The 16,301-nt window shown below is 38.1% G+C and overlaps 3 protein-coding genes across 3 annotated transcripts; 1 reads left to right on the forward strand and 2 right to left on the reverse strand.

Moving 5' to 3' along the window:
- The first annotated feature begins 2,820 nt into the window (after positions 1-2,820).
- LOC112186137 (sulfate transporter 2.1) lies at positions 2,821-7,280 on the forward strand. Its single transcript, XM_024324491.2, has 12 exons — positions 2,821-3,335; positions 4,190-4,238; positions 4,351-4,558; positions 4,692-4,866; positions 5,160-5,225; positions 5,310-5,540; positions 5,638-5,764; positions 6,035-6,321; positions 6,454-6,647; positions 6,731-6,822; positions 6,927-7,003; positions 7,110-7,280. The coding sequence occupies exons 1-12, from the start codon at positions 2,853-2,855 to the stop codon at positions 7,251-7,253; spliced, it is 2,133 nt and encodes a 710-aa protein (XP_024180259.1). The 5' UTR covers positions 2,821-2,852; the 3' UTR covers positions 7,254-7,280.
- Positions 7,281-7,573: 293 nt separating this feature from the next.
- Positions 7,574-10,095, reverse strand: LOC112186139 (protein NEN4). The gene is made up of 5 exons (XM_024324494.2): positions 8,706-10,095; positions 8,526-8,572; positions 8,348-8,411; positions 8,083-8,268; positions 7,574-7,929 (listed from the first exon to the last, which is right to left on the reverse strand). The coding sequence occupies exons 1-5, from the start codon at positions 9,162-9,164 to the stop codon at positions 7,837-7,839; spliced, it is 849 nt and encodes a 282-aa protein (XP_024180262.1). The 5' UTR covers positions 9,165-10,095; the 3' UTR covers positions 7,574-7,836.
- A 233-nt stretch (positions 10,096-10,328) lies between these two features.
- On the reverse strand, positions 10,329-14,841 carry LOC112186138 (bifunctional aspartate aminotransferase and glutamate/aspartate-prephenate aminotransferase). The gene is made up of 9 exons (XM_024324492.2): positions 14,397-14,841; positions 14,229-14,322; positions 14,046-14,149; positions 13,566-13,814; positions 13,362-13,475; positions 13,142-13,225; positions 11,082-11,252; positions 10,819-10,932; positions 10,329-10,682 (listed from the first exon to the last, which is right to left on the reverse strand). The coding sequence occupies exons 1-9, from the start codon at positions 14,757-14,759 to the stop codon at positions 10,542-10,544; spliced, it is 1,434 nt and encodes a 477-aa protein (XP_024180260.1). The 5' UTR covers positions 14,760-14,841; the 3' UTR covers positions 10,329-10,541.
- Between the last annotated feature and the right edge of the window lie 1,460 nt (positions 14,842-16,301).

The following is a 16,301-nucleotide window of genomic DNA, read 5'->3' on the forward strand; positions in this document are numbered from 1 at the left end:
AGTTGCTGGGTCAATTTGAAATCAGAAATTGATGCAGAAAATCCACATAACTATTTCGTTTAGTGAAGTTCACAATGAATTGTTGAGCTCAAGGTATCTTTCACTATTATTGTTTACTTGGTTGTATCAATTGAATGCCTTTATTGATTGAACGCTTTAATTGCCAGTAACTAAAATGATTGCTTGCTTAGGTTATTTCAGAAACTGCTTATAAGTACATAAGTCAACAGTTTAAGCTTTCAAATAGCTTAAACTCCATAAATGAAATAACTTCTCTGAATAAATTGGAATCGTGCTATTACATTTGTTGAAATTATTGTTTACTTGTAAATGAAGAGGAGTAAATGGCCTTTCATGGGTACAGAGTGTTGGATATGGTTGGACTTGATCTACTAATTAATGCAAAGTATCCTGATCATTAAATTATTAGGTGTACTAGAGTTGTTTATGGGATGGCATTTTAGCAAGTTCAGTTTGCAATTAGATTAGTACAAAAGTGGCTCTTGCACTTGGATATTTGACATTCTTATTTTGATGCTATAATCAATGCTGACCTGCCCTTTACATTTGCAACATTTGACTTTCCTATTAGTCATTCTGCATGGAAGTGCTGTCTTTTCTTGTATATCAGCCAAAAATTCATACTAGGGAATTAGGTCCTTTTATTAGCCTGAACTGGAGAAGGCAACTTTTAATAGCTTTATGCACACTCTAAAGGAAATTTGGTTTGAACTTTTTGCAATCAAATCAGTCATGGTCTAAAGATTATATCATATCTATTTCTGTCAGCGTGCCTAGGATCCAACCTTTGATTTCTTAGTTCTCTAGCTAAATGGTCATTTGATTTGGTTGTCATTTGGAGGATGTCAAAGGCTACTGCAATGACTGTTAGCTAACCTAGTGATGGGAGTTTGTACATTGTAAAAGAGATTTTCTAGGAATTTAGCAATGGTTTTGATGGTATTTTTGCTATATATTGAAATGTAAAGAACTTGGTCAAGTGAATTGGTACATCAAATTGTATCTGCTGCATTTGTACGCTTAGAACTGTTATAAACTAGTGCATATATATTTGCAACTATTACATCTCTTCTACATGATAACAGTTGGCAAGAGGTGGAAATTGTAATCAGCTACATTTGTAACTTGTCGCGTGATTGAAGTGTGTTGTCGCAAACAAAAACAGGAGGTGCCATAAAGGAATTTGTTAACCCAAAGTAAATATTCTCTTTATTACAACCTTAAATATTTTCAGCTATTGGGGCATGTATTTTGGTTTATTAAATTTGGTTTATTTGCATGCTATCAAGAAATTAGGGATTCTGTAACTTAAAATTCCTGCTTATTTCAGTTTTTTTCTCATTTGCTTCTCCAAATCATTTAATCACTTTAGTCTATAATGTTGACTCAGAGTACTTGTGCTACCTACTCTTCATTCTTTTATTCTTAGTGCATGCTAGATTGGTGGTAGATGAGATAATGGGCTTGGGATTTCCTTTGCCTTTTATTATACATCACCTGACCTAGTATTTTTCATCTTACTGTAGATACAAAGATGCTAGTAAGACTTCATTCAAGTCCTCAACTCGGTTAGTATATGATGCAAGACTACCCAAAAACTTAGGAAGATCAAAGATGCTCAAGCTTCAATCAAGTTTTGTACAGGTACTTTCACTTTTTGTTAGACTAGTCTGTAGCACTTAAATGTAGATATGAAACTATCTAAACAAGGGATATGTTAATTCCTGTGTTGGAATGAAATAGTTTTTGGAATTAATGGATGAGTTTCTGGAATCAAGGATGTGTTTGTGGATGTGTTGTTTTTATTGTGCAGAATGTATGTTTTTCTCTTCTATAGCTGACAATTTAATATCAATAGCAAACCATTGTCTAACAAATGAACATAACAAAAAGAGAAACAAAAAACTATTGTGTGAACTATCCATCTACAATAGTTTTCAAACCTATTCAATTGTCCAACTAGATATAACACAACAAAAAATTAAAATAATTTGTTGTCTGAAGTTGAGGAAGACCACAGAGAATAGGAAAGCTATTATTGTTTGACTTGATTTCAGACAACAGTTTATTACAAGATGCTATATTATGAAACAATGATATACAATGGCTACACGCTTATTCTATCGTCTTGTTTGAATTCAATCAATAGTAAACAGCTAGTCAGATGATGTACAACCTTCATTTAGACAACAGTTTATTTACAAGCTAATGTTTTCTGATTGTTCTTCACAAGTTTCTCTCTTCTAGCATCTGTTGTCTGAAATTGATTTGCACAAGGTTTAAGATACTCATCGTTGTTGTTCTTTCTGGTGTTCAGACAATAGTCATGTAAGTCGTTGCTGTTGTGCAAAATTTCCTCAGACGACAGTTACCGCCTATTGTCTGATTCACCCATCAGACGACATTGAGATAGACAACAGCAACATGCCTTATCAGACGACAGTGAAAAACTTTCGTCTAATTTATTTTTTGACCTAGTGAACTGAGCTAGAAATTTCAAGATTAACAAAGAAGGCACCAATAACATGACCCTATTTCCGACGTTTAATGCATATTATGTGCTGTTATGGGAAAAATAAAGAAAATGGTTCCAAATTTGAGTAAATGTAAGGGTCATTGTTTTCAGAAGAATTGGGTGAGTGGGGGAACTTTATGAGCTCAGTAGTGCCTAAAATAAATATTAAGTTCTGAACCATTGAATTAATAAGGTCCTTCAACTCAATATGCACTTTGGCATCAAAAACTTTGCACTTCTAGTGCCTGTCTTTCATCTTTTGAAAGGCATATATACATTACACCTTTTCAGGTTTCCCTGAAAATTTCACTCAACAATGGCCTCTTCAGCAGCTGCCTGCAGCGACGATGAAAAGGCTAATTGGGTGCTTAACGCCCCCCGGCTGTCGGGTCCGTGGCGTGAGTCTGTAGAGTTTTCAGGTGAAGAGAGCCAAAAAGATATTGTCATGCTTCACGGTTCCCCCAAACACTTCAAACAATCAACCACTACTGATGCCTCATCTGAGGAGCATATGCTTGACCTTGAAAAAAACAGTAGTAGTGTTGATAGGTCTCAATGGGTACTGAATGGTCCAGAACCCCCAGGTCTATGGCATGAGCTCATGGACTCTGTGAGGGAAACCATTTCTTACTGTGGAAGCAAGTACTCGTCCCTCAAGAGCCAGCCGATGCTGAAAAGCGTAGTTTCAGTCCAGCGAGAGATATTTCCTATCCTTGTTTGGGGTCGTAACTATAGCATTTCGAAGTTCAAGCATGATTTAATGGCAGGTCTAACCATAGCAAGTCTCTGCATTCCCCAGGTAAGCAAAACTTATGACCATGCATATAATTAAACTGGCACATAAAGGTAATGTTCTTTTACATGCTAATGTTCCGGCCAAGTACTTTTCTCATACATATATGTCCTATTTCACGTAATATTACCACTTTGAGGACTCATAATACACTTTGACAACGCACGTTTTAACTAGAAAAAAAGTCCTAATTAAGGTAAATAAATTCCTCATTAGATAAAGCAGGTTCTTGCGTGAGTAATTAAGTCTTAAAAGTTGTAATTATATGTGTGTGTGTGTGTGTGTGTGTAGGGGTGGGTTCTGAAGTGGACGTCTGCAACCCAGAAAAAGTGTGAACGTCGCTCCTCCGACCTCAATCGGGCAGCGACGGCGGAGTTTCTGTTGCCAGATGAAACCAGGGCACGACTTGGAGCAGTTCAGAAGCGGCTGGACTCGTCGACGAAGGGTTCGAAGTCGAGCTCGATGGGCTTCCATGGTTTTCGGCGAGCTCGCCACACACCACTGAGTTTCCGATCACCTTCGCCTTTGCTGCTTGATTGAGGCCGTCTGGGATGTCCAGAGGGTGCGTCCGGCACCCGCAGCGCAGCGATCGCCGCCTTCCCGACGCAAGAGGAGGGACGTCCGCATTTTTTCTGGGTTGCGGACATCCGCTCTCGAACGGCTGTGTGTGTGTGTGTGTGTATATATATATCATGCATATTGTTAACATAATGTAGAATTTTTCCTTCAAATTATAGTCTGACTACATAATATGGCAGATGGTGTGACATAGTGGACTTCAACAAATGAAAACATTCATGTACATTAGAATTGAGTTAATTATACTGCTGTACGTCTTAATTATTGTGAATTTTGTGCAGAGCATAGGATATGCAACCTTAGCAAAGCTTGATCCTCAATATGGCCTTTGTAAGTAATATAATTACTTAACTAGTCTTGTAATTGTTACCTTTTTTTTTTTTTTTGGAATTTATATGGGGCTGAACCATATTCATCAGTCCTTTGCTTGTGATCTTATCAGATACTAGTGTTGTACCACCTCTCATATATGCTATAATGGGGACTTCAAGAGAGATAGCAATTGGACCTGTAGCTGTGGTTTCACTGCTCCTGCCCTCAATGCTTCAGAAATTACAAGATCCTGGTGCTGATCCAATTGCTTACACCAAGCTTGTTTTGACTGCCACTTTCTTCACGGGTATCTTTCAAGCTTCCTTCGGAATCTTCAGGTAGTACTTCTACCCGTGGTCTATAGTCCAAAATGTGGTTCACGTATCATTACTAGCTCGATCCGAATAGTGAATATAGCATGCTTAGTACTTTTTAATCATAAAATGAAATTCTCTTTTGGTTTTTCATCAGATTGGGATTTCTTGTGGATTTTCTTTCCCATGCTGCAATCATAGGGTTCGTGGCAGGAGCAGCCATTATAATTGGCCTTCAACAACTGAAAGGATTACTTGGAATCACTCACTTTCCAAACAGTACTGATGTTATCTCTGTCATGGAAGCTGTTTGGTCCTCGTTTCATCATCCTGTACAGTCCCTTTTGCCTTCTTTATGATCTAAAGGATTATCTAGTGTTCTTTTTCCGAATATCTTACATGTTATACCACACATTCAAACAAGAGTCCCTTTATCATGCACTAAAAAATAAATAAATAAATAAAAATTACATTGTGCCGTTGGTAAAAGTTCGTGTCAGATTGTCTATCACGAGAGCATTTAACTTATAAATATTACTCCCTATTAATTAGTATACAATTATACATAGACTATATATTGATTATTCCATAATATGCTCTTTCTTTTGTTTGTGTTTCTTAACAGTGGAATCCTCATAATTTTATGCTTGGGTGCTCATTCCTGTGCTTCATCCTAATCTCAAGATTTGTGGTAACACTCTGAAGTCTTAACCTCATGTGCATTCTACTTGTTCCTTATTGGCTTTTTTTTCATGACTCTTGGTGATCCTGGCAGGGAAGAAAGAACAGGAAACTTTTCTGGTTGCCAGCCATGGCTCCTCTCCTATCTGTTATACTGTCAACTCTTATTGTTTATCTCACGAGGGCAGATAAGCATGGGATTAAGATTGTAAAACATATCAAAGAGGGCTTGAATCCTAGCTCAGTTCATCTATTACAGCTCAATAGCCCCTATATTGGAGATGTGGCTAAAGTTGGACTCATAGTCGCACTTGTTGCACTCACGGTTGGTTATAATCGTTCCTTAAAATTGAAGTACCAAATTAGTTTGTCTTGACTTAATGCATTTTCATTAATATATGAGTGAATTTGTCAAAATTCAGGAAGCAATTGCGGTTGGAAAATCCTTTTCATCCATAAAAGGGTACCATATCAATGGGAACAAAGAAATGATGTCAATGGGTTTCATGAACATAGTTGGATCTCTTACTTCTTGCTATGTTGCAACTGGTAAGTTCGATTTAATCACTTCTATCTTTTCCTATTATTTATAGGAGCTTTGAGCAACATTTTCACCAATTTAGACAAGTAAAAGTATGCACCTATCTGCGCTAGCTTAAACTTTTGTTTTTGGTCAAAAGGCTTGAAGTCTTACTTCATTCCATATGTTCTACTCCTCATATTTTGCCATATATGTGGAAAATTTAGCCTTATATTATATACCAATGATAGCTTACACCAAGATACAAAATATAGTTGAATTCCTTGTCATGTGAACAGGTTCATTCTCACGTACTGCCGTAAACTTCAGTGCCGGTTGTGAAACTCCGGTGTCAAACATTGTCATGGCCATTACGGTGATCATATCACTGCAATTTTTGACAAGGCTCTTGTATTTCACTCCAATAGCAATCCTTGCTTCAATAATTCTGTCTGCTCTTCCTGGACTGATCAATGTCAATGAAATCTACAATATCTGGAAGGTGGATAAGCTTGACTTCCTAGCTTCTATAGGAGCCTTCTTTGGAGTGCTGTTTGCATCAGTGGAGATAGGCCTTCTAGTCGCGGTAACATATGAACTAATCACTCTTACTTTGTGTGCAACTAAGAACATAGATCTATAGTCTGAGGGGTTTATAGTTCCAATGATAGAGTATTACATTTAATTATCCAAAGATAATGTGAGTATGTCGTTGCAGGTAGCAATCTCATTCACAAAGATAATTCTCATCTCGATTCGACCTGGGACAGAAACTCTTGGAAAACTTCCTGGAACTGATATGTTTTGTGACACCGAACAATATCCTATGGCTGTCACGGTTCCTGGGATCATGATAGTTCGTGTCAAGTCTGCTTTGTTTTGTTTTGCAAATGCCAACTTCGTTAGAGAAAGGTACTGCTATTATTTAGTACTCAAAAATCTAATCAGAAAGCAGAATATGTTTTCTTAATTATATCTGTATTTGTAAATGCAAGAATTGTGAGGTGGATAACTGCAAACAAAGCAAAAGGCCTGAAAGGAAATAACACCAAAGATGCCATTCAAATAGTCATTCTTGACATGTCTAGTAAGTGGTTAATTAAGAAAATTAAAAGTACGTGGAATTAACTCTCAAGAAAATCACATTTTCCTGTTACTGTATATGTCTCACTAATTGTTACTTTTGTGCAGATTTGATCAACATTGATACATCTGGAATAGCTACCCTAGATGACCTGCAGAGGAATTTGTTATCAGAAGGAATTGAGGTAAATGAGCTAGGTAGCTTTTTCATTCTTTCACACTTTTGGTTACCCCATTTTATTTCCATTCTCCTTCGTTTAAAAACCAGTGTCCATTCTCTCTCTTTCTCAGTTAGCAATTGCAAACCCTCGGTGGCAAGTGATTCACAAACTGAAGCTCTCCAACTTTGTGGGAAAAATCGGAGGAAGGGTTTTTGTGACTGTTGCAGAAGCTGTGGCTGCAACTTTCTCTGGAAAAATTGCTACCACTTGTTAATCAATTTCTTCGAAAATGTGTGTTGATCTGTATCGATCAATCTTGTTTGCATTACTTGTTGCTTTGCTTAACGTTTGTGTGATACTACGATCTATAGTCCCATCCTACTTTTGTAAATACATGAAGATGGGACGTAACTAGTGTGATGAGAATAGTTTCAATCTTCTCACTTATAGTAGTAGACAACCAGCAAGGTGAGACGGAATAAATTGGTTGCCTACTACTCCTAGAAATGTTTATATGTAATTGCAAAATCCGTACTTTGAGACTGTGAATTTTCTTTTCAAATAAATGGCTCCTGAAATTGGATTTGGCAGTGATTTGCAAGAGTAACAGCACAGCTGCACTATTGTTTTGCATTGGCATTGTGCTATCTAACTTGTGGGACATTTCCAAGGCTCGAATAAATGAATAACAAATCAATAAATTTAATCGAACAGCTAATTCTGTAGACAGTTAGTGCTAACAAGTTCGACTAGGCATCTGTCTACACAAGCATGTATTGCTGTCCATGGCATTGCATTGGTTTGGGAATCATCTCATTAGTTTCTCTCCATCCTTTGATTAGTAAATCGTCAGTTCGTCACCGGAGTAGTGAATGAGAATGCTTCAATATGTTACTAAGAGGCTGGTTTCCTTGTGCTCTACACAATAGATTCTTTACCCTTTCTGTCACCTGTATTCAAAATAAATGCATGCTATCAAGTCTCTTGCCAAACAGTCTCACATACGTAGTTACCACTTACATTGTCTTCTAAATCATTTCTGATGTTGATATTGTTAAACAGCTAGTCTACAAAATAACTAATGAATAGAGGATTTGAATAACCTTTCCCAAACTCCCCCTTGGAGTATATGGAACTGCTCTTTGATATCCGATAAAAGCAGTTGTTGGGGGAGACTTCCGGCTTGTTGTTTCATCTCGGCATGGCAATTTCCCATTACTTCTACTGCGAGTTGTAACTGTTGGAGAGCCATGCCAGTTGCCATCTAACACGCTAGGAAGGGTTGCTTCCTAGTAAATATCACAGCGTAATTAAATCTTCACTTACTCATAAGAAGAAAAATGAAAATATAAGGTCCAATAAAAATACCAGAAACAGCACAGTTGCACAGTTCTTGAGGACCTCCAGGTTCATCCTAACATCTTCAAGGCTCCTGTTTCATTGATACACAATAAAACGTTAATATTGTATATCTGAATTCTGATATCACATGGGAGTATTCAGATAACGATTTGAGATTACTAAAAACCAAAATGTGATTCCTCACCTGTGCTTTTGCTGCCCAAGCTTGAAGTAAGTTGCCAATGATGCCATCTAAACATATACAGATCAAGTTAATATTAGTTTAGAACATTCTCGAAGCCAAAAGCAAATAAAAATTGAGTGCATGCATGATATAACTAAACCTCAAAATACCTATATAGTTCAAATTTTTCTTGCAACATACCTTCATATTGCCAGCTCTTCTGCCAAACTTCTCAGTTAGTACCCCTAGAGAGTCTATCATCCCAACAGGGGTAGGCGCAGGCCTACCAATGTCCGAAAACGCCTCCTTAATGCGAGCACAATCGAACCGCTGGATGTTATGACCTGCCCAAATTCTGCCATTCAAAATGCTGAATATCTTATCAGCAACTTGCTCAAACGTAGGTGCATTTGCAACAACATCCTTAGTGATCCCGTCACATCGACCGGACCTTGAGGGTACTGCAGACAAGTCTGCTGGCCTAATGAGGCTGCTATAGCTGTCTAGCTCGACAAGCTTTCGAGGGCAAACAACAATTGCCCCAAATTCTAATACCCAGAACCGTTGTCCAACTCTATTGGGTACATTTGTTTCTATGTCAAAGAACACAATCTCTGTTGATGTGCTTTCTTTGCATGATGATGTAGAAGGGTAGTCCATTTGAGGCTATAGCTAGCTATTATTTCAATTGGGTTTGTCAGGATTTTGGTAATTTTCATAACCATTATTATGTGCAGGTTATATAAAGGGTCGAGGAAGAAGGGGAAAAGAGAAAGGAGAGAGGAGAAGAAAGGGAACTCCTCCTATTTGAGATTTGATTGACTTGTAGTTTAAGTCAGGATTTTAGGCTAATAGCTTGAGGAGTCGTTTAGTGCTTAGCTTGTTAAAGATGTCATACAAAAAGCACTTCCAGGTGGACGAAAATTGCTGTTCCTCTTTCTAATCCTCTGCTTTTTGGGAACCTTTACTTTCTGAGAGGTTTTGAAGAATATGTAGCTGAATATGTTGGAACATGAGAAGCAACGTCTCTGAGGCTGGAGTATGCTCCCTATATATTTTTTGAATATGCTTTCTCTCTTTCCTGTCTCTCCTCTTTTCCCCTCTCCAGAGGAGATCTAGCTCCTTCTCCTATTAACGAATAGAAACTTACAAGCCTTATCACATGATTCATTGATTCACTTATTGCTTTGGCTAGATGCAGATGTGAAGTGAATTCAAGTTAGTGATTCGTATCATAAACAGATTTCGTCAACCATCATTTTCATTCTCTTTATCAAACCTGATCATCACCAAACGATTAATGCAATATTACACGGAACATATAACTTAAAAGTGGAAGGGATAATGTGCAGGAATTAAACTCACATTGTAAATGAGCCAAGCTGAGCCAAGGATATACCAATATGATCAAGCTCGGCTGATATGTTTTTTAAGTTTTAACACGTTCGAGCTCGGCTCAAGTTTGAAGTACTTTTTCAAAGGTCAGATCGGGTCAATTGTGGGATGAGCTCGAGCTAGCCTCAGCTTGAATTAATCTTAAATTTGTCCAAGTTAAAATGTCAAAAAATTAGAAAAATTCAAATAACATGATGCCTTCTCCCCTTTCTCATCATATTTAAGGATGGAATCATGACAACTTATAAGCCTTTCACAATTGATTTACTTTTCAGGTAAGACGGAGTGAATGTGAATAGGACTACAAGAACAATTTGCAGATACTTCACATATAATAATCAATCAAGAAACCTCACTTCATGGTTTCAACTTTTATATGAAAAAACCATAAGAATGATGTTGCCCATAATGGGATTCTATGACACCCCATTCCAAAAAATGGTAGAAGTCCAAAAATCAGATTCAGCAAAATGTACACACCTTTAATTACATGCATAACTAAAGATACAGGACTGGATTCGTTATTGTGGATGTCTTCATGTTTACTAAGGGCAAATTTCAAAACGCAAATGCTAGAATACAGAATTTGAAGGCACAATTGGAGCAATTACAACATTACCGGCCAGTGGCATTTTGTTTAGGTCAACTACGGGCAGCAGGCTTCAGCACTATGAGTGCCTTCTTAATTCTTTCCACAGCTGCCTGTACGGTTGAGAGGGATGCTGCATAGGAGATTCGTATACAGGTGTCATCTCCAAATGCATCCCCCGGCACTAGTGCAACCTGCAAATCAACAACAGCAATAACCCAAGTATGAGAACTGAAACTCGCTATGCCATTCATCGAGAGATTCACAAACTATTGGCACCATTATTGCTTTTCTGGAAAAGTAATCCGAAAGCAGCAGAGTAAAACATACCTGACCCTTGTCAAGCAGGTATTTGCATAAGGACTCAGAATCCTCTATTTTACCAAACCCATCAGCCTCTGTTCCATAGTAACAGCTGAAATCGAGGAAGAGATAGAAAGCTCCCTGAAAGTCAGAAATAAGATAATATCAAAGAAATAGAAAGAGTAAAAATCAAGTGAAGACAGAAATTGAATCCCATGCAAAATTTATATTCACCAAACAAGGGGCAAAAGAAAATAAGAAAGAGAAAACAAGAAAACCAAAGTAGGCACCTTGGGTTCTGAAATCTTAACACCAGCAAGTTCACCTAAGCTTTTCACCAAGAAATCCCGTCGCTCTCTGAATGCTTTCACCATGATAGAAACTGCCTCTCCACCAGCATAGCCAAGACCCAAGGCTGCAACTCCTGCTTTCTGTGATATGCTACTAGCACCTGAGGTGGACTATGACATGTTGCATTGGGATTAGCTGTCTACGAACACAAACACACTACATCTACATACAAATGCGTAATGATAGATAATCCCAAAACTTCACTTGCATACTTATTCAAATGTTGACCTCTAATGTAGGCAGAAATTAACTAATAATTCCTTATTTCCAATGACAAATATAGAAATTAGCCATCTATCATCTAGTTATCGATGGTATGTAACAATGAACCTCTGCTCCGATATTTCTGCTTGTACATACATTCATTAGGTTTTAGTTTAAACTAAGGATGGCAAAGGGCAAGTTTAGTAGGACTGGTTATAATTGAGCAGTGTCCAGGATTGGTCACACACCCAAACCCACACACATAGTGGCATATATTAAGATATTTTCATGCAAACAATCACACACACCAGCACAAACACATACACAAGTACAGCTAATTGTTTCCTAGGTTTGTACTCTAACTATAACTATGTGTACGGGACTACTAAATGGGCGTTAATCCTGTACGTTTTAGAATATGGAATAATCGTTGGCAGGAACCTTGAAGATAGTCCTTGGAGCCAATAAACGGTGTACATTCCTTCAATTTCCCCTCAAACTGTAACCGGTCACGACCCTCAAACCACAATCTACAGACTGATTGAGAAATTAGGAGGAACACCACCGGGGGCACACGAGACATATAAGATGATAATGAACTGAAAAGGAAGAAGACAACAAGGAGTAGAAGACTCAAAATGAGGATCAAGGTGTCCAACAGAAAGACCAAAATCCTGCTGCATAGTGCATACCTAGAGCTTAACAGCATCAATGATACTCATTGGTCTGACCAAAGAACAACAAGAGAAAACAAGAAGACTCGACGAAACAAATGTTCAATTGGATGGAATTAATTAGCAAAAAGCGGTAATACTTGGACATTCCAATGGCTAACTAACAAAATTTACCATGAATGGAAGCCCCTGAGTACAAATACCTGCAACTACCAATATAGAACCGGTGTCTCACATTCAAATACCTTAAGCTTTGGGAATAGTTGTAAGCCATATGGCCAATCCACTATATGATAGCAACTATGGGATTCTCTGTATAACACTGTTCTAATCCCTGGATCAACAAATCAACTTTGATTTCATTTACCAGTCCATCACCCATTCTCGGTTGTGATGTTATTTAGTCCCATCAGTTGTTCTCATGCTAAATCTAGAGCCCGAACAGAGCACACACAATTCAGAACACAATTGAGTCAGTTAATGAGAAGATGAGCAATGGCCAAGAATCATGAGGCTTTAGTTAAGAGTCCCAAATGAGTTCCAACATACTACCTATTTATTGAGGCTCTCCTCCCCATTACTATGCTTTTCTCAGTCTTAACCATATACATTAATACATTAATACATGATACTACCTATTTCTTGAGGCTCTCCTCCCCACTATCTAGACCCACTATTTATTCCTATGATAAATTTCACTCTAGGAATAAGTAGTGGGTTTAAATATCAAGGAACATATATTCTGAACCGCTGAAAAAATAACACTAAAATCAAAGCACATATGCAGTTGGATACTTTGCCTCTTGCATAGCTATGATATTATCAATTTTTCAACATTTTGCAATACAGAATCAACAGAAGTAAAGCGGGAACCTACCTAACTTTTTCACTCTCTCGATACAACTACGCAGCAAAAAAATGTAAACAGAAAAGTCCAAATTGCAGAAATGTATAAACAGGTAAAAGCTAAGAATGCATAGAAATGCAGTTTCTCCATCACCACAGGTTAAATGAGAGGAACATAACAAGAAAAAATGAAATTTGTATGAAAACAATATATAAATATACACACATATATATATATATATAAGGGAAAACAGGATTAGTGAAGGTCAAAATACCTGACTCTGGATCTTATTACATGCTGCGATAAAGTGTTTAGGACCAGCAATATATCCAAGTCGCCAACCAGTCATTGCAAAGGCCTACAAGGTACCACCTTCTAAATGTCAGCTTCAGATTCAAACCTAATTTTTTCTACAGTATATCTGAAACTTATCATAGAAGAGATGCTGAACAAAGAACAATATGAAATCGTCATGGTCTTGAGTATATAACTACCTTAGAAAACCCATTGACTGTCAAAGTCCTCTCCCACATGCCTGGCAAAGATGCAAAGCTCGTGTGAGTTGCTGGTGCATATATTATGTGCTCATAAATTTCATCAGACAGGACCTGAACGAAACAGGTTAGAATTTCAGGATTCAAATGTCAAATAAGAGGTATCAAAATGCAGGTTTTTCAGTTTAGGTAGAGTGAATGTACCAGAAGCCTGGGATGCCTTGCTACAATTTGAGCAATATCCTCAAGCAATTTCTTGGGGTAAACAGATCCTGTTGGGTTGGATGGAGAACAAAGAATCAGCACTCTTGACCTTTCAGTGAGCTTGGACTCGAGAACCTTGGGATCCAATAGAAAATTCTCAGATATGCTCGTTTGAAGAATCACAGGAGTTGCATCAGCCTTCCTTGCAATTTCCGGGTAACTCACCCAAAATGGAGCTGGAATTATAACCTGTGAGTTACATGTTTTTGCGCAAATATGAGCCACAATCACAACAGTTATTCAATACAACCGACTGACAACCACTACCATACAGAGCCACAGACCGAAAAACAGATAAGCAAAAAGGCATTTCTTCATCATTCAATCAGACACTGAAGTTCTGTTTTCGTGCAAAGTTCCAAACTTTAAGTAAATAAAGACGAAAATGATAATTCAGGCTTGGGTATTGAGCCATTTAACCTCATCTCCTGGTGCACAAACTGCCTGCACTGCTTGATCAATACACTGCTTGGCTCCATTACTAACCAAAACCTGATCCGGTGCGTAAGATATCCCGTTCTCCTCTGCACAAACCCAATCATCACTCACAAACTCCAAAACTCAACGAAAATCGAAAAACAAAAAATTCGAAAAAACTCCAACCTTGCAGCTTATGACAAATCGCCTGGCGCAGCTCCAAAGTCCCTGCATTTGGTGTGTACCGGGTATACCCCTCCCGAATCGCATTGATCCCCGCCTATTTCAAAACGCAATAATCTTAAAACCGTAATTTCACACTCGAATTCACATAGTATTGGAGCCAGCAAGTACCTCAGCCACGGCAGAAGGAGTATCGAAATCGGGCTCGCCGGCGGCTAATCGGATCACGGGGACGCCGGCCTGGACGAGAGCGGTGGCCTGGTCGGTGATCGCGACGGTCTTCGACGGCTTGATGGAGTTGACTCTCGGGCTGAGAGAAATATCGATCTCCATTGCTTGGTCACTCCCAGTAACCGCGACTGCCCTCACAACAGATCTTGACGGTCGTTCCGAGCTGTGCTTGAGAGGAAGACACGTGCGGGGGCGAGAATGGAAAGATAGGGATTTCGGGTCGGGGCCGGGTTCGGGTCCCGGGAATCGGGTTGTGGAGAAGCTGAGGCGTGCGATGGTGGAGGAGGAGGAGGAAGTGGCCATGGGAAGTTGGAGGAGGAGGACGGGAGTTAGCAGGGGATTGTTTTCGCTGTGAGTGAAGATTATTTAAGAAGAGATTGTGCTTGGCCATTTTCGGGGGTTGGTGGGAAAATTGAAGCAAATTGAAATCTTTAAGGTTAGGTTACGTTTGTGGAAATGGATGTCTACCAATACCGTTTACGGGTCGTACTGTCCTAGTTCGTTCGTTTATTAGTTGTTGCATGCTATAAAAAAAAATCTTCAATATGAAGATATGGGTTCGTGTATGGTATATTAATGTATTGATACATTAAGTAAATTAGTTCAATACAAGGGTGAAGTAGCTCGATGCAGTGGTAAACTAATTTGAAATCAAGTCAAGCTAGTCTACTTATGCATAAAGTCAATCTACCCGTATATTAAATTTAATATATATGACGTATTGATACATCAATGTGTTGTAGAATTTATCCATTTACGTCAAATTTTACGTAGCTACGGAGATATGTCGAACCAACGTATCTTTCCAATACTAATGAGGTCTCATGTTCTTATCCAACAGTTCAATATATTTTCATCAACTATTTTGAAGAGAGACCTATTTTTTTGTAAAACATAAGGCAGATTACGCTCAAACATTTGCAGTTCAAGTCGAATTCCAATTCTTGGACATTCTAAATGTTTGAAAATTTTCCGTAAGCGGGATGATACACTATATATGCACTTTTATATCTTGCAAGTGCTTATTTTAGGAGTTTGAATTCGTAAAATTTTGAATTCAATATTTTATTTACTATTATTCAAGTGAAGTTCCAAATTCGAATTCCTACACTCTCAAAATCGAAACAAATAGGAGAGCTTGCTATTGAATGATAAACATAGTTAACATTCAACAGCGCATGCTCACCTACTTTGGAGAGTGGGTGAACGTGACAAGTACATTGCAACTTCAACTTTATGCAATGACTGCTTCATGTGCGACCAGTCAAGACTTCAAATTTTCTTTTTTCAAGATGTTCTTTTGGCCAATTACTAGTCAAAAATTAAACAACCCTCTTTGGTTATCGTACCTCCTTTGAACACTTCTTATGGTCATTTCTCCCCAACTAACCTCTGCTCCAGAATTCCTCTGCTTTATGAAGAAACCTCTTTTTTGTTTCTTTTAAATTTCAAATAAGAGTTGTTGCTACCAAATTCTAACTATTCACTCAGCCTTTTTTCTTCGAAATAATCATAGTCATTCAACAAAACCATTCCACTTGACTAAGTAAAGTAGTAGACATATACAGAACATGCTTTTTCAGTAGGACTACGCAAGAGACAACTTCAGAAGGAACAAGAATGGGTTATGGACATGTAGCTTTACATTTAAGCAATCTCACTGGTGCGGCGGGATAGGTGAAAGGAATTGAGCTAAGAAACAGAAAATGTATTGTGATGATAATTTAACAGCAAGATAAGTACAAATGAGGGTTTACAGATACTGAATAATACAAATCCATATGGAGCTTAGAAGGAAGGTGGGACAAAACAAATCAAAGATGACAAACAGAACTGAATAATCAA

This window comes from Rosa chinensis, chromosome 2 (genome assembly GCF_002994745.2).
Source record: "Rosa chinensis cultivar Old Blush chromosome 2, RchiOBHm-V2, whole genome shotgun sequence".
Classification (NCBI taxonomy): domain Eukaryota; kingdom Viridiplantae; phylum Streptophyta; class Magnoliopsida; order Rosales; family Rosaceae; genus Rosa; species Rosa chinensis.

Coding starts and splice junctions, on each gene's coding strand:
- LOC112186137 (XM_024324491.2), top strand. CDS start 2,853: ATGGCCTCTTCAGCAGCTGCCTGCAGCGACGATGAAAAGGCTAATTGG. Junction 5,541..5,637: donor TCGCACTTGTTGCACTCACG/GTTGGTTATAAT, acceptor GTCAAAATTCAG/GAAGCAATTGCGGTTGGAAA. Junction 6,322..6,453: donor AGATAGGCCTTCTAGTCGCG/GTAACATATGAA, acceptor ATGTCGTTGCAG/GTAGCAATCTCATTCACAAA.
- LOC112186139 (XM_024324494.2), bottom strand. CDS start 9,164: ATGGACTACCCTTCTACATCATCATGCAAAGAAAGCACATCAACAGAG. Junction 8,573..8,705: donor GAAGAGCTGGCAATATGAAG/GTATGTTGCAAG, acceptor GTATATGTTTAG/ATGGCATCATTGGCAACTTA. Junction 7,930..8,082: donor CAAGGGGGAGTTTGGGAAAG/GTTATTCAAATC, acceptor TTTTGAATACAG/GTGACAGAAAGGGTAAAGAA.
- LOC112186138 (XM_024324492.2), bottom strand. CDS start 14,759: ATGGCCACTTCCTCCTCCTCCTCCACCATCGCACGCCTCAGCTTCTCC. Junction 14,150..14,228: donor GATTTGTCATAAGCTGCAAG/GTTGGAGTTTTT, acceptor GGGTTTGTGCAG/AGGAGAACGGGATATCTTAC. Junction 10,683..10,818: donor ACCTGCTTGACAAGGGTCAG/GTATGTTTTACT, acceptor GTTGATTTGCAG/GTTGCACTAGTGCCGGGGGA.